Source organism: Lemur catta, chromosome X (assembly GCF_020740605.2).
Source record: "Lemur catta isolate mLemCat1 chromosome X, mLemCat1.pri, whole genome shotgun sequence".
NCBI lineage: Eukaryota > Metazoa > Chordata > Mammalia > Primates > Lemuridae > Lemur > Lemur catta.
In genome coordinates, this window is record NC_059155.1 from 6,172,733 (window position 1) to 6,200,162 (window position 27,430).

Consider the following 27,430-nt stretch of genomic DNA (forward strand, 5'->3'; position numbering starts at 1 on the left):
TTGATGTGTGTGTGGCACATCCCTGGCTGGGCATTTGTCCTGGAGGCTGAGACATAAGGCCACTCCCATGAGAGAAACCCCTTGCTCTGGGTTGGAAGCCCTCCCTGCCCCAGGCCCCTGCATGCACTCATCATACCTGGTCACCTGGTCACACCTAGTCACCTTGCTTTTTGAAGCATGGCTCCCTGCAGCTCCCTGCCTGCCTGACTCTCCCTTCTGTCACTGTGTCCCATCCCTTAGTGCCACCAGGATGGACAGGGAGGGGGAGTAGTCGTGTGCAGAGGCAGAAGGATTCTAGAAGTAGCCACCCATGGAGAGCAGGTGAGCAGAGCAGAGGGCCCCTGAAGCCCAGGGCCGGGTTGTTCTTCTGGATGGGCTGGGGCTCCAGCGGGAACTATCTCAGCTGCTGCCACTTCTGTAGGGGGCCTTCCATGAGCCCCTGGGAGCCCCTGCACACTGCGCCACCTCCTAGGCTGCTAGGTCCTGCCCTCTGGGTGCCCTGCTTCTCTCTGGACCCTGGGCCTCCCCCCACTAGTTTGAGGCCAGGCTACAGACAGCTGCAAGCCAGCTGTGGGGGGACAGGCTGCAGCTGACTCGAGGTCTTTCTCCCAGCACGGGACAAGGGGATGGCAGCTGGCTTAGATTCCCCTGCCTGGGGGAGGGGGCCCTCTGAGAGCCGCTGGCCCTCCCTACCCCCTTTCCTCCCACCCCCCTCCCAGGCTGTCTCCCTCCCTCACACGTGCCCTCACCCTGCCTCCTGTCTCAGGACCGCCCCCACCCGCTGCCACCAGCACCTGCCCATGGAGGGCTAGGTGAGGGCTGGCTGCTCAGAGCCACTCAGGGCTGCCCTCACCACAAGCTGGAGGGGGCGGGCTCCTCAGGTAGAGAGTCCTTGGCTCCCTCGGGCAGGAGAAGGGCGATCTGGCTGAGAGGCAAGGACCTCCTGGCCCTCTGCTGTCCTCTGGGGGAAATGTCCTAGCTAGGGCTTTGGGGGCCTGTCCAGCGGTGTCCCCCAGTCACACACAGGCAGTGCTGGAAGGGGCTGGGCTCTGCCTCCCCAGCTCCTGTGCCCTGTCTGCCCCGTTCCGTTCCCGGGGAGCTAAGACAGCTGTGTGTGTCACCTCCTCCCCAGGAGCCCTGGGGGCCTCAGGAAATGCCTGCTCTTCCTTCCTGCCTGCCCCCCATGCCTGCCCTCCCCCTTCCTCCCCTCAGCGTCTGAGAGGCCAGAGGGCAGGAGGCGGCCTGAGCCACTAGCCAGCAAGGACCGGCTGTTCTCAGCGCCCACTGCAGCTGGGATCCAGGTTGCTCCTGCAGAGAGCTGAGGCCTAAGGAGGGGGAGGGGGAGGCCCAAGGAGTGAGGTGCTGCCTGGCCGGTCTGGGAGCGGCCCCCAAATTAGAGGGCCAGGCTGAGTGACTCAGTGGGCCCTAGGCTGGGCGGGCAGTTATGGCTTATTGCAGACTGCAAACCACAGACACAAGAATCTTCCAGGCACAAGAACCGTATTTACAGAAGTATTGCCCCAGAAGCAGCCCCTGACTATAGCCAAGGGCTCCAAGGTGCATAATGTGTCCCCGTACATCCCGCAGGAAGGTGCCTGGCTGAGACCTGAGGGTGAGGTCTGTGCTCCCACAGCCGCCACACCCTCTGCACCTTGCCTGTGCTCTTCCTTCCAGCCCGATGTTCCTCTTCCCTACCTGCCTGTTCCAGGTCACCTCCTCCAGGTAGCCTTCCTGAGCCTCTGGCACTGTGCGTGCCCTGGGGAGGCAAGAGCATCCCAGCACCCCTCACGCCTCGGGAGCGCCCAATGCCTTGGGCCTTTCCCCAGCCAAGCCCATCCCCACCGCTGGGGCGGGGCGCAGTCAGGGGCCGGAGGCTCCCGGGCAGTAGGCATGCCTTACCTGGGTTTTTGCCTTTTCTAAAACAGCTTTGTTGAGATAGACTTCACACTGCAGACAATTTGTCCGTTTAACAAGTACAAGTCAATGGTTTTTATTTAGTGTAGTCACCCGGACTGCCAGGCAGCCTGCACCGCCTGCGCCCCGTCTCTAGCAGCGTATTCACCCGCGAACGGGCTGGCCTCTGGATCCGAATCCAGAGGGGCAGGGGGAAGGGGTGGGGGCAGAGACGCAAAGACTTTTGAGCTTTTTCTCTCTATGTGCAGTTGTCTCTCTCGGTCCCCAGTTCTCCTTTTGCGGACCTCAGTGTCGCTCCCTACCTCAGTTCCTCACTCTGTCTAAAGCCTCGCCTTTGTCTCTGGAAGCTGCTTTTGCCAGGGGAGGAATGGGGCACCACTGGACAGGGAAGACATGTCGAGCTAAGGACCTGGGCTCTAGATGCAGCCAGGGCCGGACTCACTGGGGCCCTCAGCAAGCGGCCCAGCCGGGGCTTGGCTGACCCAGTCAGCCCCCATAAATGACCAGCTCAGGGCTCAGCCCAGAGGAAATGCCCACCCACAGAGCGGTTATCGAGTCCTAGGGGACCTGCAGGGATTGAGCAAGAAGGATTACTCCCGGGTTCCTCTCGTCTGAATCAACTTTCCCACTCAGCGCTCCTCGGGGGCCTCGGAGCAGGCAGGCTACGGAGACCCCAGAGTCTGTGGAGCTGGAGCCCATCCTGCGACCACGCAGACAAGACTATTTCCTCTCTTTAAGGGAAGAAAGGCTGGGTGGCAGGGAGGGTGTGTACAGCGCCCAGGAGCCTAGATCAAGCCCTTCGAGAAGCCCACAGCGGCTACCTCTCTGATCCCAGAGGAACCACCTCCTTGCTTACGCCCTGGTGAGGCAGGTTCCAGGCGGGCTCGGGACAGAATCCCAGAGACCACTCACAGGCCTAGCAACCCAAGGCCACCTCCCCCTCGTCTTCCTTCCATTTCTGCCCTGTCTCTTTCCTCTGCCTGGCGGGCTGCCAGCAAGCGCCTCAGTGTCCCCATCTGGGCAGTGGAAAGTTTGACTCTCAGAGGCTGTGCCTGCCCAGAGACGCCAAGGGTCCTTGTGGGAGTGAGCATGAATGTGTGTCCGTTTGCTGTGTGCCCGAGGCGGGGGTGGGGCGGGGGAGGGGGCGCTAGCCCAGCCAGCCGTCTACAAGAAAATTGCTCCCTTTGAAGCTGCCAGGGGGGCCGGGAAGCCTGCCCCCTCCCTCCCGCCTCCGACGACCGCCCTCTCCGCCCCACCAGCCCCCTCCCTCCTTTCCTCTCTCCCTGCCCCCTCCCCCGTCCCCTCCCGCCGCCGGCCCGCCTGCCCAGCCTTTAGCCTCCCGCCCGCCCGCCTCCGACTCCCTCTCTCCACCAACTGCCCAGGAGTGAGCAGCTGCTTTCTGTCCGCCCGACGACGGACAGACGCACGGACGGCCGCCATCGCAGCCTGCCAACTAGCCAGCCTGCGCCTGGCCTCTTCCCCTTCCCAGGTAGGGCCCCCGCACCAGCCCCGCACTGCCCCAACTGTCCCCACGCTGGCCTCAAGCTGCCCCCTCGGCAGCCAGGAGATGCCTCCCTCTCCCGCCCCAGGCCACCCTGTGGCCCTCTGGCTCCTTGTCCTTTCTGCCTGCCCCCCACCCTCCAGGCACCTTTCCCCCAGCCCTTCCTTCCCTTCTCCCCTCTGACCTTGCCCAGCCCTGTCCATTTCTTGTCCCTCTGCTTCCCTCCTCGGGGTCCTTCCATTCAGCTGCCACCCCAGAGCATCGCTGGGTGGCTGGCACCCTGGTTTTGCCAACAGCCCTGTCCTATCACTGCACATCCCAGGCGCACCCTCCATTCCCGCCAGCCTCGCTCTGCCCAGGCGCCTCCTGGCTCTGGGGCTTGGCGCCTGGCCGGGTTGGGGAGCACCGCCGACTGCCCGCTGAGCTCAGCGCCCGGAGCCCCCGCTGCCCGGGGCTAGACTTTGGTGTGGGCTGAGGGACTTGGTTTCCCAGGCACGCCCCAGGCACCCTGCCCAGATGTTCCTCGCTCACCCCAGGCTAATGCCCTGCCTCTACTCCCTCCTGTGAGATGTTGGTCCCCGGAGCCCTGGCTGCAGGGGCCCTGAGTGTGGCTGACTGGGGACTCAGTCCTGTCTGTCCCCAGAACCCCTTGGACTGGGACTCAGAATGGGCGGGGGAGGGGGGGGAGAGAAAATCAGGCAAGCATGCCACGGTCCCTGGGGCAGACCTGGCTTGGGGCCCCAGAGGGGCCTGCCAACAGACCCAGGAGACAGAGCACTGAGGGTGTCCACTGAGTGCCCTGGAAGACTGGGGGATGGGAGCGCCCCTCACTGCTCCGTGAGCAGGGCTGGCTGCCTGCACGCCTGCTGAGCAGCGCGGGGACCCGGGGTCCTGCAGGGCAGATGCGGCAATCTCACTGAGGCCATGGAGGTTGTCCTCCAGCGGTGCTTGTAGATAGGCCTGCTCTCCTGTTTCCCGGCCGGCCAGGCCACACAGGTCATCCAGGGGCCTCCCACTCCTCTGCCCTTGCCCCTCCCTGGCCTGCCAGCTGGCTGCCTTGTAGCAGCTAATTGGGACGGAAGAAGCTGAGATGTTGGGGGCCTCCCTCGGGGCCAGAAAGGTTCCCGGGGACCTGTGTCCAGGGGTGCAGGTGAGCACCTCCTATGGACGTGCGGCCGCCTGTGCCAGGCACACCCTGGGAGAGCCGGTGGGCAGGCAGGGGCGCCTTCGTGTGGAGTGTGCCCATGTATGGCTACTGCGGGCCGGGCTAAGTGAGCCGTTGAGGGCAGGCCTGTGTGGGCGGACTGAAAGGAAGGCACAGGACTGCCTTCAAGCCACCAGGGCTGGGCGGGGGAAGCAGGCTCTGAGCCAGGGAGCAGAGAGGGCTCCTGTCGCAAGCTGGCCAGCTGTGAGTGGCAGCCCTGGCCTCCCTGGGCCACCTGCCTACCTCCAAGCCCCAAGGACCCAGGTCGCAGCGGGCATTGCTCTGCATAGGTGAGGGGTCTGAGGCCGGGCTCTTTCCCAGCAGCACTGCACTGGCTCATTTTACGGGCGCAGAGAGTTGGGGTGCCAGCCCCTGACCATCATGTGGGGCGACGTATGAGCAGTGGCCAAACCTCCCCCCAGTCCCTCCAGCAGCCCGCTGCTATTGCAGGATCATGCGTGGGGAAGGGTAGAAGGAAAGGCGATATCCTCAAGGCAAGGAGGAGTTTCCTTTCTTTACCAACATTCCGTAGTCACTCAAAGAAGGCCACAGCCGTCCCTTCCGGTGATAACATCAAGTCCCCAGAGGAAGAATTTGCAGTGAGCCCACACTTAAAAGTTTGCACCTACAGCCTTCTGAGCGGCCTTCTGATTCCTCGGCGCCCTGTGCAGGGTGGGTGGGGATGGGAACACCCCTAGTCTCCCCTACTTCCCAGGGCCCCCACTCTCCCTCCTTCGCCCCTTGGAGACAGCACAGCATGGGCCTTACCCAACAGTCACTTGTCCACAGAGGCACAGGATTCCCAGCACACCGCCCACCCCCGGGCATCATCCCAGCCCTGGGGCCTCTGACGCCCACCTGTGGGGCTCTTCCCCTTCCTTGCTCAGCCCCTGACACCCCGATTGTCAGAAAGCCCTTCTCATGCCCACCACGACCCCCTCCGGCTGCTCCTCATTGGTTACCCCAGGGCAAGTGAGCTGGGTCCCTGCCCTGAGCTGTCCACTCCGCCAGCTTCCAGGCTGCCCACTGAGCCCGACAGCCCTAGCGGCCCCACTGGTGGGAAGGGGACACATTAGCCAGGGGCCTTGCTCAGCCGAGGGGCTGGGGGCTGATGGTGGCTCTCCCCGGCACCCTGCATGGGCCGTGGGCCGTGGGCCGTGGGCTGTGGGCCGTGGCTCCCTCCTAAGGCAGGCCCACGTGGGATCCTGATGGCTCTGTCCCCACCCCGCTGTCTGGGGCCTGGGGCAGTCTAGTATCCCCCCTTCTTGTCCTCTTCTGCTCAGACACTGGGCTGGGGGAGAACAGGGGGCCACACCTTGGTTACCCACAGAACCCTTTCTGCAAATCTTAGCGGGACCCATGGGGGTGGGGTGATGTATGAAGAGGGGGCTGCCCTGGGAGGGGTGGCTCAATCCTGCTCCTGGCCTGAGGCCCACTGAGCCTAACTAGATGGCAGGACCCATGGCCAGACCTTTGTCCAGCCTTCCAGAAAGAACCAGCTTTCCAGTGTCCCCTAGGGAAAGCATGGGGCTCCCTGGGCCACCTCTTCTGGAGGGTGGGGGCTGTGTATCACGTCCCCTTCACCTTCTGGGCCAGCAGGTCCCTTCCCCCACCTGGACCCACAGCTAGAGGGGCCTTCCCAGGCCTCCTTCATGACCTCTGGGACTCCAGGCTCCCGGAAACCACCCCAGCACCCCCACCACTGTTCGCCTTCTTCTCCCACCCCTCATTGCTCTGAGGCTGGGCAGCCTGGAGTGGTGTGGCCATGGAGGGGGGCCACCGGCCCCAGCTCTTCCAAATGCTGCAGAACAGCCCCTGCTTCCCACCTGCTCAGCTCCAACCCCGTCCTTCAGAGCAGGGCCAGCTCTCTGCTCACGGCAGGACAGCATCACTGACGTTGCCTGGCCCAGTGAAGGTTCCTGCCCCTCCCTGTGGTTTGGGGACCTGGGGGCTCTAGCCAGCCTTCTTGCACAGAGCCCTCCAAGTCCTCTGCATCTTAAACCCACGCTCAACAGAAACACTGGCCTGAGCTGAGCTTGAGGGGCCCAGCCTGGACTCCGTGGGACCCTTGAACTTGCCCCTGCTTCCCCATGGCCTACTTAGGTATTCCCCACCCGTTTGGTCTCTGGGGGTCAGCAGGCCAAGGAGAACACAGCAGGCAGGGGTCTAGGTGGCCACGGGATTAGGGATTTTGCGAACAGAAGTGGGACTCGAAGGAGGGCAGCCTTGTCCCTGGAGATGGGGGGGGTCTGGGAGGCCAGTGCAACGTTTTTCCTCTAGCAGTCTGAGCCCCTGCTTGGCCTGCAAGGAGACACACCCCACGGGAGCCCAGCGGCCAGCAGATGAACAGGCCAGATCCCAGGGCAGGACAGTGCAGGGGTGGGGCTGCTGGAAGGGGTGGGGCTGCTGGAGACTCCGAGCCCTCCCCCCCCCCCCCCCGCAGGTGCCTGGCTGCTGTCTTGCCGGAGGGCAGAGCCAAGCCCCCTTGCCATGGCTGGGCTGGACAAGGGAAGGAGGCAGGCACGGCCCCAGGCTCTGAGGCCAGGCTGGGAACATCTCCTTTGGGGTACTGAAGTGTTCAGAGGTGGCAGCTCCCTGGCCCAGCCAAGATGATGGCTTTTCCAAGAGACTTCCCTGCAGACAGAGGCAGAGGCAAGAGGACCGGGGCTGGTCTGGTGGGTGTGCTGGGGCTGAGGAGTTTCTGGCTTCGTGGGCAGTGGGAGCTATTGATGGTGGCAGCCAGAGACAAGTGCCATATTTCCAGCCAGGGTGAGGGAGCTGCCAAGGAGTCTTCTCCCGTAGCCCTGGGGACTGGTAGAGCCCCCTGCACAAGCCAGGCAGTGCGAGACATTGCAGCTTTGGGGCCTGCAGCAAGGTCTGGGTGGCGAAGGATGGGTCTAGACGGACGGACAGCTCTACCATTTCCCCCTCTGCGGCCTTGGGCAAGAGTCATGGGCAAAGTCTCTGAGCCTCAGTTTACTTCTTTATCAAGCGGTAAAAGTGCCACTTCCTTCTTACAGTCAATGGGGGCAGGCTGGGGCTAGGTAAAGAAATCACTTGAGTCCCCTGCCCTGCCCTGCCCCTGGTAGGTGACAGCACCTCCTTCTTCCTCACAGTTTCTAGCACATGGCAAGTAGGAGCCTGGGATTTCTTCAGTGAGGAGGGAAGAGGAGGGAGGGCACGCAGCCCAGGTGTGGAGGGACCGGGAAACCTAGGGCTCCCAGCTGACCAGGGTCATCTGCTGCTACCTGACTCATTTCCAGAGGTTTCCTGGCAGGGTAGGGGCAGGGGTGGATGCACCCGGCCACCTCACCACCTCCCTGGTGCCAGCCCTTTGCAGCCTCTGACACTCACATCAGGCCCAGCCTGTCCTCAAAGTACAGGACCCAGATCTGTGGCCAGGGCCACAGCAGGAAGGAGCTGTCCTGGCTGTGCTTGGGCAGGGGCTGCCCTTGCACCCTGAACGGCACGCCGGGGCTGTGCCGGGGCGCAGAGCGCGGCTGGGGTGCGGCTGGAGCAGTGCTCAGGGTCCCGCCTCCCCACTGCAGCCCCCAGCCCCTCAGGCGGCCTCCCCCACGTCCACACACACAGGGGCTTCGGCAGAGCCATGAAAGGCACACATTCCCTCTCTCCAGGTGACACCCAAGTGCAGGCTAGAGCCACTGCAGGCAGGTGGGCTGGGGCCTTGGCTGGGTGTCAGCCAACACATGCGCGCCTGTCTGCTGGTTGAAGCTGGGCCCGGAGGACTTTGGTGGCCAGAGAGGAGGGAGAAAGGGTGCAGTCCCAGGGACCCTGCGGGGCTGCTTGTGTCAGAGTTCAGGTCGGGTAGCTTGGTAGGGCCAGACGCCCTGGCTGAAGCCGCAGAGACAGAGCCCGGCGTCCACTACTTGGCAGCCATGAGCCACACATCTGCAGGCGAGCTCCCGGGGCCTGCCAGACCTCAAGTCCTGCTCCCGCCACCCTTGGCCTGGCCTGAATGCCTGGCACAGCCCCTCCGTGTTCTCGGAGGCTGCCAACGCGTCTTGTTTGGCAGTGACCTGGAGCAATCCTGCGCAGAGGACTGCGCTGGCTTTCAGAGGAGCAGACAAGGAGGGCCCTATTGGGGTGGCAGCGGCGGCTCCAGGAAGCCCAGCCTCTTCCCCTGCTCACACCTGCGGTCACCAGGCCCAGGGCTTGCCACCATTACCGCTTCTTTCCTTTGCTCTGGGGCGGTGGCATCCAGGGAGCTCACAGCACACTTTGATGGGGCTAGAAGCCCTCCCCGAAGTCCTTGGGGACACACCCAGGGAGGCTAATGAAGGGAAACTGAGGCCCAGAGGCCCTGGCGGTGATGGGGAGATGGGGATGGGAGGGCCCTGCTGTGGCACTCACGCATCTATCCACAGGGTACTCCTGCTCCCTGGGCCGCAGCCCACCTGCCTCCTCAGAGAGAGGGAGTGTGAGTGTGTGCGTGCGTGTACACGCATCGGCACGGGCGGGCGGTGTGAGCTGCTGGGCACATCTGTGGCAACCTCCCCAGCCACCACCAGCAGACCTGGGCGCTCCTCCCCCCCGGCTGTCTACACTGCCCACTCTCAAGCCAGCTAGTCCCAGAGACCCCCAGGAGCCCCCGTGGCTGAGGAGCACAGCTGGAAGCTCAGGGCCTGGAGTCGCCAGAGCCAGGTTCCAAGTCTCAGGCTGAGTGACTTGAGGAAGTCAGTTCCTCTCTCTAGGCCTCAGTTTTCTCATCCATAAAATGGGGATCCTAATGTGCTGGCCACAGGGGAGCCCTCCTCCTCTGGCTGCCTCTGGCTCCCTCTGGCTCTGTGGGCTCGGCATCTGGCCTGCCTCTTCCCCTGCAGAGTTCTGGGTGCTGAGTTCTGTGCCAGTTCTCTGAGGGGAAATGAAGGTTGTGCTGAGAAGCCTGCCTGGCCCCCCACCCCTCCAGCCTGCCCACTGCTTGGGCCCAGCCATGAGCCATGGAAAACCAGCCAAACCTTGTCCTCCTGCCTCTGTCACAGGGCCCTGCTGTATGGGCCTCCAAGCCCGCAGCCTCTCCCCCCTCAGGGTGAGCCCGAGCGGGAACCAAGCGGGGAGAGCTGGCCTCGCCCCCCAGCCCCTCTCCCAGACTTACGGCTGTGTCGGGCACAGCGGCTCCGAACTGGAGCACTTCCTCTATAGCCCCCGTCTCCCCAAGGCTTGTCCCATGGACACACCTGGGACCCCAGTGGCCAGTCTGGCCCTGGCCTGCCCTCCCAGGGTCCTCCCCCTGGTGGACAGTCCTCCCTAACAGGCTGCCTGCCCTCACAGAAGTGCCCTCGAGGAAGCCTCGGCTTCTGAGGGTCTGGGAGCAGTGTGCAGGTAGGTGGTCCTCTGTCCCCCCAGCCCCCCCTCAGCCCCAAGCAGGCCTCTCCCCACAGCCTCCTCTGCGCCCGGCCAGAGCACATCCCCCGCCTTTGTCCAGGTGAGCTGTGAGCCCCAAGGCCTTCCAGGGCTCGGCTGGGCGTTCCAGCCCTGACTCACGCCCCCTGTGAGGTAGCCGCGTTGGCAGGGGCGTCGGGCAGGGAGGAGGCCGGGGAGTCTCCTCCCTCTCTCCCATTCCATCTTGCTCCCTGCCTTCTTCATCCCCGTCCTGTTCTCACCTTCTCCTCCTCCCCCCAGCCCTCCGGTGTCCAGCGGCACCTGGGCAAGGGCCCTGTGTGGTGGCAGCAGGCACAGGAGGCCCTGGCCTGTCCTGCCCTGTCCTGGTGGTTGCAACTGAGGGGAAGAGAAGGGAGAAGCCGTGCAGGTAGGCGAGCTCAGGTCCTTCTACCTACTCTGGGGCCAAGATCCTCTGGGGACTCCCCCGGGTGCTTCTGGGCCCGCCTGGGGCTGGCAGGCCCTGGGATGTGATCGTGGGGTCCCAAGGCTTGGAGGAATGAGGGAGGCTGGGCACTGCCCGGCACCCGGTCCAGCTCTCCTGGTGAGAGGGACGCAGCTAAGCTGCCGGCTCTGACCCCGTCTTGCTGTGCGGCCTGGGGCCATGGGCTGTGGGGCCTGCGGGGCTCGGGTGGCTGCAGAGAGGCAGCAGCTGCAGCCCCAGACTCACCACAGGGCCCTCTGCCCCCAGGCACGGGTGTGGGCCGGGGCATCCACGAAAGCCTCTCAGGAGATGTGTGTGCGTGGGTGCCTCCCCAGGGTGCCCAAGGGACCCCAAAGGAGCGGCAGGACAGGCCTCCACCCCGACCTTCTCCTGGCATTGATGGAAGCCAGAGGGGCAGTGGCTGTGTCCAGACCCCTCGTAAACTGGGCTGCCTGGGAAGCAGCAGGCTTCCAAGCTGCTTGGGGGTGCTGGCCTGGGGTGCAGCCGGCGGTTGGGCTCAGGAGGCTCACCTAAGTGGGGGCCTCCTTGGGTGGGGCTGGTTCGGGTCTGCAAGAGCCCCTGGTGCCGGCTGGGCTCCCTGTGCACAGATGCACCTGGGCAGCCCGGACAGCCCAGCCTGGGGGGTGAGCAGGGCAGGCATGTTTATTCCCATTTAACAGATAAGCAAATGAGGCTGGGACAAAACCTGGGCCTTTGCCAGGGAATCAGGGTAAATGGGGATGTAGGAGGGGCTGCAGGGGGGCTGTGTCTGAGGAGGAGGAGGGAGCAGGCGCGTGTGGGTGCAGGGGGCAGGCTCGGGCAGGGCATCTCGGCCTGGGGGGCCTCCAGACAAGCCTGACCCTGCCCTGCCACCCTGGCAGTAGTCTGCTCCCCTCGGGGGGCCTGTCTGGGAGCCCAGGCCGTGGGCAGAAAGGAGGGGCTCTGTGGGCCAGGCAGGGGGAGCAGTGGGCCCTCCGGTCAGAGCCGCCTTGGCCAATTTTGCCCACAGCCTCAAAGGACACCCCTCTTTCTCCAGATTGCTGCCCCTGCCTCGGCCTCCAGACCGCCTCAGAGGAATGTGGGCACAGGGGAAGGGGGACAGGCAGGGAAGGAAATGACTCATGGTCGCCTAACTCAACTAACTTCACATTGCCCTGAGCCTAGAGCTCTCAGGAGAGGTTGGCCAGGGAGGCCACAGTGGTCTCCGAACTGCATGCTTCAAAGCCTGGGACCAAGTGCTGAGTCCCCCCTCTGCCTCCTCCTTGGCCTCACTGACCCCCACCGCAAGGCAGGCCGACTCCATGGCATGGATCCTACAGACTCGCTACTTGGGAAGGCATCTCCTTGCCCAGTGGAGCAAGTCCTGTCCTGGGGAGGGAGGGCAGGGGAGCAGGATGAGGTGCCTTCGGCCAGCAGCAAACTCCCATCCTGCCCCAGCCTCCCACCCTGCGGTCGGGCTGTCTCTGGTGAGGGACGGGGACACAGGGCCAGCACCCACACAGAACACCAGCCCCTTGGTGCTGGAAAGATGGGTGGGAACGTGTCCAGAGGGTGGGTGGGGGCTGATGCTGACGGCCGGCCCCTCCTGCCCCAACTCCCAGGCACAGCCACCATGCGGCCACTGTGGCTCCTCGCGTCTCTGCTGGCCCTGAGCCAGGCCCTGCCCTTTGAGCAGAAGGGTTTCTGGGACTTCACCCTAGACGACGGGCTGCTCATGATGAACGACGAGGAGGCTTCAGGCGCCGACACGACCTCAGGCGTCCCAGACCTGGACTCCCTCACGCCCACCTTCAGCGCCATGTGTCCTTTCGGCTGTCACTGCCACCTGCGGGTTGTTCAGTGCTCTGACCTGGGTCAGTTCCCGGCAGTAGGGGGGAGGTGTACAGGGAGAGCCCCTCCTTGGGGGGACGAATGACTGTCCTGTGGATGGGGAGATGGGGAGAGCCCCACAGGCTGGGGGATTGTGACGTGAGGGTGTGGGGGCATCCAGCAGTCGGGCTGCCAGGGAGCGAGGAGCAGCAGAGCCTCCATCTGCAAGCTCTGGAGCTTGCACCGATTTGTAGTGGAGTCCCTGTGTCTGCGCTGGTGTCCCTGAGTGTGAGTGTGTCCCTGGCTCTCCATACCAGCAGAGCTAGCAGGCTGGGTGGCCCCATGCTCATGTTGGGGACTGTGGTACTGGCCCCCAGGTCTGAAGTCTGTGCCCAAAGAGATCTCGCCTGACACCACGCTGCTGGACCTGCAGAACAACGACATCACTGAGCTCCGCAAGGATGACTTCAAAGGCCTCCAGCACCTCTACGTAAGTGCCAGCCTCTCCTGCCTCAAAGGGCCCTTCCTAAGGAGCTGGGAGGGGTCAACAGGTCTGCAGCCGGGGGTCGGAGCCAGACAGGTGTGTGGACACATATGTGTGGGGCATGAAGGCAGCCCGTGACCCACGGAGTTCTGAGAAAAGTCTGCAGCCAGCCATGGCAGGAGCTCCCAGGGTCATGGCTCACTAGCGTGGGTGTGAGCCACCATAGGTGCAGGCCAGTGTCGCTCAGCTTGGTTCCCTTTTCATCACGTTGATTCCTCCCAGCAACACAGGAGAACAGATTTCACTGTGGCCAGTGTGTACATGGGGAAACTGAGGCATGGAGAAGTGGCAGGCTATGCTCGGCAGCAGCGGCATTGCTGGGGCTCCCTGCTCTGTGCTCCCCGAAAGCGCAGGCTGCCCTCAAGGCTCAGACACCTCGGGCACCATCAGTAGCAAGCTCAGGCGCTCAGGCAGCAGAGAAGGGTGAGTGGGGGCGGGGAAATGGCACCTTCACCTCTGTCACCCAACCTGCCTCAGGCCCTCGTCCTGGTGAACAACAAGATCTCCAAGATCCACGAGAAGGCCTTCAGCCCCCTGCGGAAGCTGCAGAAGCTCTACATCTCCAAGAACAACCTGGTGGAGATCCCTCCCAACCTGCCGGGCTCCCTGGTGGAGCTGCGCATCCACGACAACCGCATCCGCAAGGTGCCAAAGGGCGTGTTCAGTGGGCTCCGCAACATGAACTGCATTGGTGAGTGCAGCCCCGGCCCTGGGACAGTCCCCACCCTGGTGGCTGGCAGAAAGGAGTCAGGGAGACTAAGCCATCCGGTACAGCCATGGAGGAGCCTGGTGGGCCTCACGGAACATTCTAGAGACTTGTCTTAGGGCATAGGGAAGGGAGACCAGTTCGAGAGTCTTTTGACACAGTCAAAAGAAAGTTGGATGTGTTTCTGAGCAAACCCTCTGCTGCAGGGATCCCTGTGGCTGAAGGGGGCATGACAGAAGGCCGGGCCTGGCAGGGTGGAGCCGGTGTTTGGGTAGCCAGCTGGAGACTGCCAGCGCTAGCCAGTGGGGCCAGGGTGGCCTCAGAGAGCCCCATCTTCACTTCTAGCCCTTCTTGCCCCCTCCTCCCCCTGGGGCCAGCAGTGTTGAACGGCTAGGAGTTTGCAATTAGCCCAGTAATCAGGGGAGGAAACGGGGAGCCGACAGGCCAGGGGGTGTGCAGGCAGCCGCTGGCTCTGGGGCTGAGGGGGCCTCTCTCCTAGAGATGGGCGGGAACCCCCTGGAGAACAGTGGCTTTGAACCTGGAGCCTTCGACGGCCTGAAGCTCAACTACCTTCGCATCTCAGAGTCCAAGCTTACCGGCATCCCCAAAGGTAGGAAGGCCACCGTTCCTTCCCGCCCTGCCTCACCTCCAAGAGCACAGATGGGCAGAGTCTACTTGGGGAAGGACTCGCCAGCCCCCTCCTGCCACCTGGGGCACCTGCATTCACCTCGGTGTGCCCCCTTGTCCTGGCAGACCTCCCCGAGACCCTGAATGAGCTCCATCTGGACCACAACAAGATCCAGGCTATCGAACTGGAGGACCTGCTCCGCTACTCCAAGCTGTACAGGTGGGGCCGGGGCACGAGGGGGCGCCAGAGTCCCCTCAGTGCTGTGCACCCTGGGGCCAGACCACTGCCCTTGTCCCCTCCAGCCTCTGAGTGATGTCATTTGCTCATTTGCAGGCTGGGCCTAGGCCACAACCAGATCCGGATGATCGAGAACGGCAGCCTGAGTTTCTTGCCCACCCTGCGGGAGCTGCACCTAGACAACAACAAGCTGTCCAGGGTGCCCGCTGGGCTCCCGGACCTCAAGCTCTTGCAGGTGAGGGCCGCGGTGGGGCAGCCTCAGGCGCCAGGTGCCCTCCGCCGGGGCTGGGGAGCGCGTGTCTCCGGGCTCCTTTCTCTCCTCATCCGGAAGGCGCAGGCCTAGCACGCCCTCCATCCATGCTGAGCGGGAGGAGAGCAGGGACTCCAGGGTGGACGCTGAGGAGGGTGGTGAGAGGTAGCCTGAGGGTCTCCCAGGTGGGGCGGACATCAGGGGGCTCAGGGAACAGTCTGAGCATCAGGGCGCGCAGATCTGTGCCAAGACAGGGACAGCCCAAGGCAGGAAATGGGCTGAAGAGGAGGTGCAGGGCCTTGCCTGGGTTCTCTCAGCAGCCCCCATCCCGGGCTTGGCTGCCAGCCACGTGGGGGAACTCAGCAGGAGCACCCCACCCGCTCTCTGGCCAGCGCCCTACCTGGCGCACCTGTGTTGGGGCCAGCCCAGCCCCGGCGGCGGCCTTCTAGCGCCCTCTAGCGCCTGGCGTCCTCTCAGCCACCACTGGGCTCCAACCCCTGCAACAAGTGCCTCGCTGGCCCCTCTCTGCCCCTGCTCAAGACAATGGCTTCAGGGAGTTGGGGAGTGGGTGCTCCCGAGGAAGAGAAGTGCACCCCGAAGGCTCTTTCTCCTCTTGTGCACTGCGGCTCTCTAGAGTGAAAGAGTGCTCTCCTGGGGGCAGGCCTGGAGCCCAGGGAACCCAGATGGAGGACCAGGGGCCCTCTGTGAGCCCACGGTGCCATTTTCCCTGGATAGACATCATGTCAGCATCAGTGTTTGCTTGCTACAGCCTCACTCCAGCAAACACACTTGCACCCCAGCCCCTACCCCCACACAGCCCGACCGGAGACCTTCATCCCAGTCCCAGACCACACCCCAGTGCCTTAGTCCCGGCCAACACCCACCCAACAAACACGCCCACGCCACGGTGCTCTGCCCCTTGTCGGTGGAGGCAGCATAACGCAAAGACTCCCGAGAGGCCGGGAGCCCAGTGTGGAGGGGGCCTGGCCCCTCCTGGCTCTGCCCTTCATCTGGCCTACGACCAGCAGCGCCCACCCCGGCTGCAATAGGCTGGGGAGGGCAGTCTGAGGTGACTGGGCTCTGACCAAGCCTTGGCCACGCCCCTCTGCCCCCAGGTGGTGTACCTGCATTCCAACAACATCACCAAAGTGGGCGTCAATGACTTCTGCCCCGTGGGCTTTGGGGTGAAGCGGGCCTACTACAACGGCATCAGCCTCTTCAACAACCCTGTGCCGTACTGGGAGGTGCAGCCGGCCACCTTCCGCTGCGTCACCGACCGCCTGGCCATCCAGTTTGGCAACTACAAAAAGTAGAGGCAGCTACAGCCACCATGGTGGCCTCCGTGGGGGTTTCTGGGGAGCACAACCAGATGTCCTAAAGGGGGGAAAGCGAGGAAGCAAGCCTGTGCCCGGCTGCATCCAGCCCAGACCCCTACCTTTGGTCCCTGACCCCAATTCGCCGCCCACCACGATCTCTCCCTGGCTCCCAAGTGTGCAAGTAGGCACAAGGCCCAGTCCCTGCCACACACCCCTCAGCTTCAGAGCTGCCCCTGCCACCTCCATGGCCACTCAGAGGCACCCTATGAAGCTTTCTTCCTATCCACTCAAAAGCCCAGTCGTCCAAGCTCCAGTCCTAGGAAAGTGACCCCGCGGTCTGTGGGGCGGGAGGGCTCATAGGAATGGAGACAGCGGATTCTGCCAAGGCCGGGCTTTCCTCCTCACTCACTTCCGGCATCCCAGCCTCCTCGGCCCTGCTGCCCCCAGACACCCATGCCCCCACTCAGCCACCTTGTTCTGCTGGCCCTCGGGGACCAGTCCTCTCTCTCTCTGTCTCTCTCTCCCCCCACCCGCCCCATCTCTATGTCTGTCTGTCTGTCTCTCTCCTTCTCTGTGTCTGTCATATGCTTCCTCAGATCTTTCTCGCTTCTGGGCTTGGCGACCTGTCCCCTCCACCTTTTTGGACCTGACTTCTCGTCTCTCTGTCTCAAGCTCCCACTGTGCAGACACACACATACACACACACCCTGACCCTCTGCCTTGGGCTGGGTCTGCTTCCTGTCTCACTGGCCTCTGGCCAGCCCCTGCCCAGCAAGCCCGGAGCAGCTGCCTCCCCAGCCCACCCTGGCCCCAAGCCCTGGATGAGGCCCAGCCCCCTACCCCACTATTGAGGGGGGAGCCTTAGGCCTGTTGGACCCTGGGACTTCCTGTGCCCAGGAGAGGCCCAGCACCCCACCAGAGTCCCACGCACCCCCATGATGGCTGGTCTCCCCCATCCCTTGCCTCCTGGCCCCTACTGTGGTGGGGAGCGTGGGTGATCACACCCAGTGCAAGGAGGGGCTGCTTCTGAGGTCGACTATTGTCTTTCCATTAAAGAAACACTGTGCAATATGGCTGGCTCCCAGGCTCTCCAGGCCCTCCGAGCCCTTGGGCTTCCCCTTGGTTGCTTTCCCTGCCCTCAGGTCCAGGGCTGGACAAGGAGGCCTCAGGACAAGGCTGGCCCCTTCCCCCTCCCTTCTAGGCACTCCTGTTACCCCAGCTGTCCTTAGACTGGGCTCCAGAAGCAGACCAGGCCTGAGGTGGCATCTGCCCTTCCAGAGTGGAGTGTTTGCCAAGAACACGCCGGCTGCGGAGCACCAGGCTAGACGCCCTCCCGCCAGGAGGGCAGCCTGGAAATCTAGGCGGGGCCCTGCCTGCACATCGCGGTGGAGTTCGGGGGCTCAGAACGATGCTAGTGCCAACACCCAGGGGCTCCGTGGGGTCAGGGCAGTGTGCTGTGTGTGCCCACCTGTGCTGGGCCAGCCTCGGCTCCCCATACATCCCCCAGCAGGCCACTGTGTGCCGGGAAAGCCAAGCTCAGGTTGCACGGCGCTGGCACTGGCTCCTGAGAGAGGAGCCAGGTCAGGGCTAGGGAAGCCTGCTCACTGGGGACAAGGGTCTGCCCCGGAAAGAGCAGCGTGCAGGGGGACAGTCTTCATAGCAATGCCCCCTGGAGGCACGCCTAGCAGGCTGAGGTGGCCACAGGCTGGAGCCAGGCTGCTCTTCCCTTCCTCCTACAGGAGGGGCCTCCGGAGCAGGAGGCAGGCGCTGGGGCTTCCCTAGGCAGCCGCAGGCTACCAGCAAAAATAGAGCAGGTGGGGCCGCTGTGAGTGACAGCCCAGGAGAGCAGAGCCCAGAGGCCGTGCATGTCGGCTCCTCACACACAGCCGTGCCCTTACGCCTGGCCTGGCTCTGGGGCACCCGGCGTCCCCAGGTTTCTCCTTTTTGGGATGGGAGGTGCCACTCCGTGTGGTGGCCCAGCGATAGAATGTCACCCGGCAGCATCATAGCACTATTCTGGGGCATGTGCTCCATGGCCCAGCACTCTCTGCTGAGCTGGGCAGGCACAAGGCAAGGGCACTGGCCGGGGGCCAGGAGTCAGGGCCTCGGTCAAGTCCCCTTGCTGGCCGGGAGGAGGGGTGGCCAGCGCCAGGGCCTGGCAGAGACAGAAAGATGGAGCCTTCTGCCGTCTTGTCTATGGGTGGGTCTGGGGCCTGTGTCCACGTTCTGCAGGTGCAGCCCAGCCCTCCTGAGTCTGTCTCCTCTCCCTGCCTTTCCTTTCCGCTCTGCCTCCCTCCCATTTCACATGCCTTCCCAAGCCCATACCCCCACATCCCAGATTAGGGACACAGTGGGGGTGGAAGTGCCACGACGAGCTTGTGGGACAAGTGTGATATGGGTGGTAAGTCCGAGCAGGAGCCCAGAGGTGGACAGGGCCACGCCCTGCAAGGACTGATGGGTCATGGTAGAAGGGCGGTTGGTCTTGGCCGCAGCGTGAAGATGAATTACTCTATTATCAAGGGTGTTGCAAACTATTAGATAATACTGCCAGTAAAGGTGAGACTGATTGGGCTTTGGAAAAAGTCCAGTGACATCAAGGTTATCCCTGCAAGCTGACAGCCCCCACAGTCCCTCTCAGGTGTTTGGGGAGTGGGGTTATGCTGGGGGCCCTGGCCATGAGCACTCTGAGCCTCTGGCCGTGGGCGGGCTGGGAAGGTGGGTGCAGAGGACAGCTTCTGGCCTGACCTTTGCATGAGTAGGAGCTCCTGGACTTGGGGACATAGTGGCTGTGGGGCGAGAGGAGAGGAGTAGGCAGGGTGGGCGTGCAGTTTCAGCAGGACTACCAGGTTGGTCGTGGTGCCCCTGTGGCCTGAGTCCCTTAACAGGCACAGCCTGGGGAGGGGAAGAGGACCATAAGAAATGCCACCCGAGGGCCAGGAGCACCTCAGAGCTGGGGGAGGGCAAACACACACACACACACACAAACACAAGCACACAGGCACACACAAGCACGTGCACATGTACACATGAATACACAAACACACACACAGCAATGAATGTCACGGGAGCGGCTTGCTTGGAGAGGGCTGTTTGTTCTGTGAAAGGGACAGCTGCCAAAGAGCAGGCTTTGAGGGGCATGGGCTTGGGGTGGGGGACATTTCCAAGCACTTATTATAGGTCAGGTGCCTCCTGGCTGTGGAGGTGCGCAGCTGGAGCCTAAGCCAAATCCACTGCTTGGGTTTAGACAAGTCAGGGCTTGTCAGAGGGGCAGCCAGCCAGGCATCTGCAGCCCGGGGATGGGGACGGAGCAGGGGCCTGAGGAAGATGACCCCTCCTTGAGGGGCCTGAGGGGGCAGGACCTGGAGCCAAGGCAGAGGGGCTGCTCTGAGCACATACAGGGTGTCATTCATCTAGCCATCACCACCCCTCTGCTGGTCTCCAGGCCCCGCCCCAGAGGGCTCCGGGCTCTGGTCTCCGGAGGGCAGGGACTACAGGAAGGGGCCTTGCAGGGCAGGGCACCATCACCAGCGCAGAGCCATTGTCCCCGTTGGCCTCTGGTAGGCACAGACCCTCTGGGGTCCTGGAGAACCCTGGCAGCCTGGAAACAGGTGGTAGTGCCCAGGGGACTGAGATGGCCCTTGAGGCTGGAGCCTTGATTGCGGGAGGAGTTGTGCCCAAAGAGCCATCCCCGACACACACACACACACACACACACACACACACTCCATCACCCACCAGAGCTTTCCAGAACCACCAGGCGTGGAGTCTATTGAGGCCAAGCAGCCTGGGAGGCCCACAGTGTGCAGTAGGCAGGGCTCTGCAGGGTGGGAGTGCCTCGGTGGCCCAGTTGGGGCTTATCCTGTGGCTGTTGTCACAAAGCATCATGGACTAGGGGGCTGACAACAAAAATGGCTCCCAGTTCTGGAGGCCAGAGTCCGAAATCCAGGTGTGAGCAGGGCCGCTCCCTCCAGAGGCTCCTTCCCGCCTCTTCCAGCTTCTGTTGGCTCCAGGCGTCCCTGGCTTGTGGCCACGTCACCCCGCTCTCCACCTCCACAGTCACATGGCTTCCTATTCCGTGTGTACATGTGTGAAATTGCCTTCCTCTTATAAGGACACTTGTCATTGCACACACGGCCTGCCTGGATGATTAAGGATAATCCTCCCATCTTGAGACCCTTAACTTTATGACACCTGCAAAGACCCTATTTCCAAATAAGGTCACGTTTCAGTTCATGGACATATCTTTGGGGACACTTGTAGCTTGTCCACAGGGCTACAAGTGGACGTTGACTTGGTGGCCCCCGAGGCCTTGGGGGAGGCGCCGTGACCTCAGCCAGGGAGAGAGTGGGCACGAGAAGACGGGGGCCCAAGGCCCAGCTGGAAGGGCCTCCACTTACGAGCAGGCCGAGGAATTAGTTGCTGTCCCAAAAGTGGCAGGAGGGAAAGCCAGCAAGTAGGGGAATGGCCCAGAGGCCCGGGGAGAGGGGCCTGGTGACAGGGCAGTGGCTGAAGACCTGGGACAGAAAACACTTAGGGGGCAGGGGGCTTAGCAGACAGGTGAGAGAGATGTATGAGGCTAAGCTGGCCAGGCTGGCAGGCAGGGGGCGAGGGGTGCTCTCCGCGACTTTTGTTCCTTAGGCCAAGACAGCCTAAGTGGTCATGGAGGAGAGCAGGGCGGGGACCAAGGCCTAGGGATGCCAGAAGAGGCAGGTTCAGGGTATGGTGGGGTGGGCTGGCTTGGGACCAGGTGGGTGCTGAGAAGCAGGGTGGCCTGGGCCACTTGGCCAAGTGCCTTGCCCCTGTCACATGCCTGGTCACAGCCATGACCTCCCTCGGGCTGGCTCCCTAAGTAATTCAGTGCAGAAGACAGGGCTTTGTGTAAGGAAGAACTTTCTAGCAAACTTTCCCCACCTACCTCCTTATAGATGGTGGAACCAAGAGCGGCTGGCCAGAGAGCAAGGGCCACCAACCAACTCGAACCACAAAAACAGGACCATCCTCTCTCCTGGCCATTAGCTGTTTAGGGACCACAGTTTGCTAGGGACTAGGGACTTTCATGACATCTAGTTCCTTGGCCATCTGACCTTGGCCTCAGTGGGACTGATCATGAAGGCATGTCGCACTGCCAACTCCTGGCTGGGCTAGCCCTGAGCAGTAGCACTGGGGCCCGGCAGAAGAGGTGTCAGCAGGTGATCTCTGCCTCGGATTTTGTCCCTGACCTGCCTGTGCCGAGCACAGAGGGGCATAAATACCCAACCGGGGCGGCAGCTCCTGCCCAGGGAGCAGGACAGGCTTCAAGTGCTGGTGCCAACTCCCCCGTGTGGACTGCAGCTATCGGTAAAATGAACATGCCCCCGGGGGGATCAGTATATCCCCTGGTCCCTGAGGGAAGTCAGTGGCACAGCCCCAAAGGAGTTTTCTCTTTTCTGTTTATCTCTCCCAACCACTTCCAGGCCTTTAAGTGTGGGTCCCCCAGCACCTCCTTCTTCCCCACGGGCCCCTCTTCGGTCCACTAAGAGCTGCTGCCACATGTCTGCTAAGAGGCATTTGTTGTTGCCTGGATACACCCTGTGGCCTACCTTGTCTAGCTCTGGGCCGGGTCCTCAGGCCTGGGATAGAGAGGCATGGCCCTGGGGAGCCCGCCGTGCCCTGGGCAGCTGAAGGGCCGTGGCCTGGTGTGCTGGGCTGGGGCGTCCACAGGCCCTTGGGAGGGCCTCCCTATGGCAGCCCCTCTGCCCCGGCCAGGGGTGAAAGGTTGGCTGTGCAACTCGCCCCCGCTGGGATCTGGCGAGCGTCCCCTGCCCTCCAGAGCAGGGGTAGCAAGAGTGCAGCGGCCACACTCAGCTCCACACACGTTCGCGGTAAGACCGGACTTGGCTGCGGGTTTTCTTTCTCCTGTTCCGGGCCAGGGGATGTTATGAGGGGCGGAGGGGTCTTCACGGTGGTTCCAGGCCTAAGAAGCGGCCTGCAGTGGCACGTGCCCCAGGCTCCAGGGTTGCTGTGGTGCTCTGACAGGGGCATCCCCCAGCTTGCGGGACAGCCAACTCACTGTCCCCAACAAAAGCCAACACCCAGGAAAAGCTGCCTCCGGGTTAGAGTCCAAGGGGACTGTTGGGGTTAACGTGTGTGTGTGTATGAATGTGTGAGTGTGGGGGGGGGGCGGTGTGAGCGTGTGACAGTGTGACAGTGGGTATGAGTGTGACTATGTGAGTAACTGCATGAGCTTGTATGTGTGTGCCCATCCATGAACCGGACCATGTGAGGAATCCAGAGCGTGTGTGAGTTGTGTGAGTGTGAGAGCATGTGACCACGTGTGAGTCACTCAGTGCGTGGCGGTGCGGGAGTCACTGATCGTGTGTGGGTGTGTGTGAGCAAGCGTCTGTGAGTGTGAGAATGTGCGTGCACCGGCCTGTGAGTGTGCGTGAACCTCAGCCCATGCTGAGAGGTGCCAGGGGCTTGGCCCAGGCTCTCTGGGATGCCAGATCTCACCGGCTTTCCACGGAACCAGCTGCTTCCTGTGGGAGGGGCAGGCTGTTGGGGTTGTGACAGTCCCCTATTGGGGGGGCACAGCAGTGCCTTCCTGTCCTTTTGGTCTCTGACTGGGTGGCACCTCCTCAAAGAGACCAAAGAGGCCTTCCCCGAGTCCCCCTCACCATCTATCGTGTCTCCCTGATCAACGGTTTCCTGTGGCCCTTACCCCAACTATGTGGGCACATTCACTACCCACCGCTCCCTGTTTTGTGGCCCCTCCTGCATCCCCAGTGCTCAGCCCTGGCCTGGCACACTGGATGCCCCGGGGCCCTCTTTGCCCAAGACAAGAAAGGATTCGAGGCTGTGTCGAGGCATCTTCCACCTGCTGCGTGCTCCTGCCCCAAGCCCTGAGCCCTGCACCCTGCCTGCTCTGGGGGCTGATGCTCCCTGTGGACTTGTCACTTCTCTTTCCCACAGGCTCAGCCTCCTTCCTGTGCCCCCCACCCCACTTCTGCTCGATGCTCACAGACAGAGACAAAGGCCTGATCTGGGCTCAGAGGCCTCCACTGTCCCTGGAGCTAGAGGCCAGTTGCAGGAGCCAGCCTCCCTTCTGGGGTCTCTGTCCACATACGTGTGCGAGTTTGTGCGTGTGGATGGCTGTCTGTCTCCACTTGTGTGCACAGATGCATCTGTCTCTGCGTGTCCATCTCTGGGTGCCCACCTGGCTGCAGTCTCTGTGTCCTGCATAAGGGTATCCCTGCGAGAAGCTTTGGGGATCACCAACTTTGAGAATCTCCTGTAAGCTCCAGCTTCCCTCTGGGAAAATGCCCTTGTATGTTTGTACTCCCAACAGTTAGTGGATGGTTGCAGGAGATCACCAATGCCTTGGAGCCCACCGAGGCCCAAGGACCCCATGATACATACCAGCCACCCAGCTTGTGCCCCACTGTACTGTTGGGGAGACACACCTAGAGGGCAGGGATCTTCTGAGGTAGCGGCAGCCTGGTGCCCCAGTGCAAGCTTGGGCGCTTTCTCTGCACTCGCAGGTGCCACGGCCCCCCAGTTTCCAGCCGCGCCCACCCCCACGCGGCCGGTGCCCTTGGGAGGCAATGCCAGGCTAGGAAGGGCGGGCACCCCGCGCGTCCTGGGGACAGAAGGGCGCGCACCGGGCGCGTGGCTCCGGAGCCCCGCGGCCCCTGCGCCGCGCACCGCCCCCCGCGCCCGCTCCCTCCTCCCTCCCGCCTCCTCCCCCGGCTCCCCTCCCCCTCCCTCCCTCCCTCCCTCCGCGCTCAGAGCTGCGGCTGGAGCCGAGCGCGCCGCGTCGCCCGCCGCCGGTGCGGAGCGTGGCGAGCACTCGGCCGCAGCCCTCGCCCGCCACGGAGGTCGCGCCCCGCGCCGCCGGCCAGGCCGCCCCGTGCCCGGGCCTTTCCGTCCTTGGAGCGGATCGTTGCCCGCAGGGCGCCTGCCCGCAGCGACAGCGCCCGCCGGAGCGGAGGCCGCGGCGGCGGCCGTGCCCATGCCCGGGTAAGTGGTGTCCGGGGCGCGCGGGCGCCGCCGGGGTGGGCGAGGGCGCGGGCGGGGGCGGGAGGCGGCCCGGCAGGTGGCGCCGCGGCAGGTGGGGAACCCGGGTCCCCGCCCGAGGCACCTGCGCCCAGCACCCGGCCTGAGTGTCCTTGCGGCTGAGCGGCCGCGCGTCACCCGGGCCGAGCCGGCGGGCAGCGCCCCGCACCCTGCGCCCCGCGCCCCGCATCCCGCGCGCAGGCGCGCCCGTGTCTGGACAGCCAGGCCGCCCCGGGCTCGGGCAGGGGCTCCGGGCGGCGCGGCGGGGCGCGGGCCTGGGCAGGAGCCCGCCGGTGTGCACGCACCCCCGGAGCCGAGCGGCGCCCCCGCCCCCTCAAGCCCTCGCACTGTGTCATCCTCCCCCTCACATGTTCCCACACTATCCCCTGCACGCCCACACAGCCGTCGGCAGACCCCGAGGCTGGCACAGACGGACGGGGCCAGCAGCCAGCCGCCCGGGGCCACACTTAGGTAACTCCTTCTCCATCCCTCCAGGAATAGCTGTCTTACCCCTCCTCACCTGTGTGACCTTGGCCAGCGGGCTTCTCCTGGGGGGGGGGGGGGCTCAGTTTTCTCACAGGTAAAAGCTCCAGCTTTAAGATTCTGGAATTTGAATCGGCTATTGCTGCATCTCCCGGAGCCTGGAACAATCTGCTTCTCTCTCCAGGACCTGGTCTCCTTCCTTCTGTTGGCCACTCTGGGGCTTAGTGGCCTGCCCAGCTGAGGAGGGATGGGAGGCAGGGAGGGGGGCCTGGCATCTGAGCAGGCCGGGACTGGAGGGGTTCTTGGAGAGCCCCCAGGGTGAGGGCTCAGTGGCGGTTTGGGAGAGAGTGGAAAGGCTCACCGCTCACTCACTCGCTCAAGGAGCAGGGCAGGGACCAGAGGCCCTCAACTAAATGCTTGCCATTTCCCAGTGAGAGCACTCCGTCTTTCAAAGATGGGGCCCCAGGGCCTCTAACCTAAAGTGCATCCCCGCCTGCTTAAGGATCAAGTCTGGCCTGTGCCTGGCTGGCCCCCATCCCACATCTCCCCCAGCTTCCTGTAAGGACTTAGGTGCCAGCCTGGCAGGCACCCCCTGAACATGCCCCTCATTTGCCCACTAGCTCTGTGCCCTCATCCCCTGCTATCGCCCTCACTAGTCTGTGAGCATCTTAAGGCAGGGACTGGCTCTTACTCTGCACGGGCTGCTCGAGTGCCCAGCACAGGCCTGGCACCGAGTGGGCACTTGATTTTTGTGTGGCATGTTCATGACCTTGACATCACTGAATCTGCAGACTCACCAGACAAGAGAGCCAAGGCCTGGATTTTTGTCCCCATTTTTCAGATAGGATAATTGAGGCCCCAAGAGGGAAGGGACTAGGCCCTGCATTGACTGCATGGGTGGAGGCCCCTTCCTTAGTGAGCAGATGCCTGGGACATTCCTGTGGACCTGGGGCATCCCCTAATGATCAGAGGCCAGCCCCCCTTCCTGAGCTCCTCCTGCATGCAGGCACGGTTCTAAGCATGTTCCTGGCCCCCCCGTCTGAGTCTCATGTCAACCACATGTGCGAGCTGCTGTTTCCATCACCCCCTTTGCGCAGATGAGGAAACCGAGGCCCTGTGGCTTGTGAGAGCAGCACAGGGATGCTGAGGAGAGGGCTGGCTGGTCTGTGCCTGGAGAGCGAGCGGGTTGGAAGGGGCTGGGCAGTTGTGGTCCCAGGCATTGATTGTCCCTGCTGCTGGCCTCAAGGTGGGGGAGGGCCAAGGACACAGCTAGGCTTGGTCAGATCAACCTGGTCTGTGCCCAGCACTGCCAGGTGGTTTGAGTGAAGGGGCAGGCGTGCTCTGGCACAGAGGGGGTAACACAGGCAGATGGCAGTGGGGCGGGCGTGGGAGGGGGCTTTGCACAGAGCCAGGAGAGCCAGTCCTCTGGGGAAGGGAGCCCCTGAGGCAAAGAGCACATGGGGAGAGAGCTGCAACGCCAGGCGGGAGATGCTGCGGCAGGCCACCGAGGGCAAAGAAGGAGGCAAAGGAGGCTCTCGCGACGGGAGCTCTGTGCCTGATGGTCTTTGTGACCTTGGCCAAGTCCCTTCTCTGCTCCAGATCCAGGGAGGGTGGGGGTGGGCCTCGGCGGACTCTCTGTGCTGACATTTCAGGATTCCGGCTGGAGCTTCGGAGGTTGAATCATTCACGAACAGGGAGAGGCCAGACCTGTGAGTCAGTGAGCACTCTCCATCCAGAACATCTTCTCCTGGCCCAGAGAGGCAGCCGAAGGGTGCTGGGGTCAGCGTCGGAGGCCCCCCTGAGCATAGCTTGTGGGGAGGGGGCCCTTGCCTTCCTGGTAGACAGGACGAGCGTGCCCCGGGCCCCCAGGGACTTCTGAGAGCTGGGCCCCATCTGGGACTCTTGCGGCCGGCAAAGCCAGGCCCAGCCTCCTGCCCCCACTTACAGAGTGAGTTGTCAGCACGCATGTACTGATGACTTGAAACTGATGGCTTGTGTATTTCACTGATGGCTGCTGTCTCCATCAGAGGTTACTTATCTCCATCAAGTAATGTCAATAATGACAATAGCAATAATGGCGGTCACCTTGTGCCAGACAATATTCTAAGTGCTTCACAGACTTTCTGTCATTTGAGACAATAACCAAATGAAGCAAGTGCTCATAACATCCTCATTTTGCAGATGATGTGACTGAGGCCCAGAGAGGCTAGGTAACTTGCTCAAGGTCACACAGCCAGTAGGTAGTAAAACCAGGGCTGGAACACAGGCAGTCGGGTTCCAGGGTCTGGTCTCTGTATGCAGCTACTAGTTCTTTCGTCTCTACGAGCGTGTGCTGAACTCGCCAGAACACCACACTGTTCGTGTGAGCTGATGGCTGAGGGGGTGACGGTGGGGATTCTCGGGAGGACCCTACAGCTCAGAAGCTGAGCCACCTGTGTCCCCGCTACCTATCCACTGTGAGAACGGACAAAAGGGAGATTTATATCAATCCAAAGCAAATTGGGGAATGACTTGATTTTCAGCAAGTCATCTGTGTGGCCCCTTCAGGGCACCCCTAAGAAGGAGCAGTCTTAGTGTGTGTAAATGGCAGCTGATAGATGGGGACCTGGGCTGTGGCACCGAAGGCAGACACTTCAATCTAAGCACCCGTAGCGCCGCTAGTGTCGTCTCTAAGATGGGCCCAGGCGCTGGGCTCTTGCTGTTCCTTTACGGCTGGGCATGGCATGCAGAGACCTGGAAGATGCAGATGGCTCCTCCCTGTCCCCCGTCATTTCTCCAGCCTGGCTGAGCTGGCAGAAGCCAGGCCAAGTGGTGCCCTGCTGGAAAGCCCTCCCCTGCCTGGGCTATTGGGTGGGTGGTGCTGGCAGTGGGCCTGGGTGCAGGCCTGGGGAGAAGGTGCCGTGCCACACGTCGACAGAGGGAAGGAAGGAGGCTCTCAAATGTAAGGGAATTCGGGCATCCCGGACTGCCCAAGGTTGGGAAGGGG

General features: G+C 63.0%; 1 protein-coding gene across 1 annotated transcript; it reads left to right on the forward strand.

The window, feature by feature from the left end:
• The first annotated feature begins 3,183 nt into the window (after positions 1 to 3,183).
• BGN (biglycan) lies at positions 3,184 to 17,001 on the forward strand. The gene is made up of 8 exons (XM_045538166.1): positions 3,184 to 3,403; positions 12,042 to 12,293; positions 12,627 to 12,739; positions 13,271 to 13,484; positions 13,999 to 14,109; positions 14,253 to 14,346; positions 14,461 to 14,599; positions 15,730 to 17,001. The coding sequence occupies exons 2-8, from the start codon at positions 12,053 to 12,055 to the stop codon at positions 15,925 to 15,927; spliced, it is 1,110 nt and encodes a 369-aa protein (XP_045394122.1). The 5' UTR covers positions 3,184 to 3,403; positions 12,042 to 12,052; the 3' UTR covers positions 15,928 to 17,001.
• Positions 17,002 to 27,430: the final 10,429 nt, after the last annotated feature.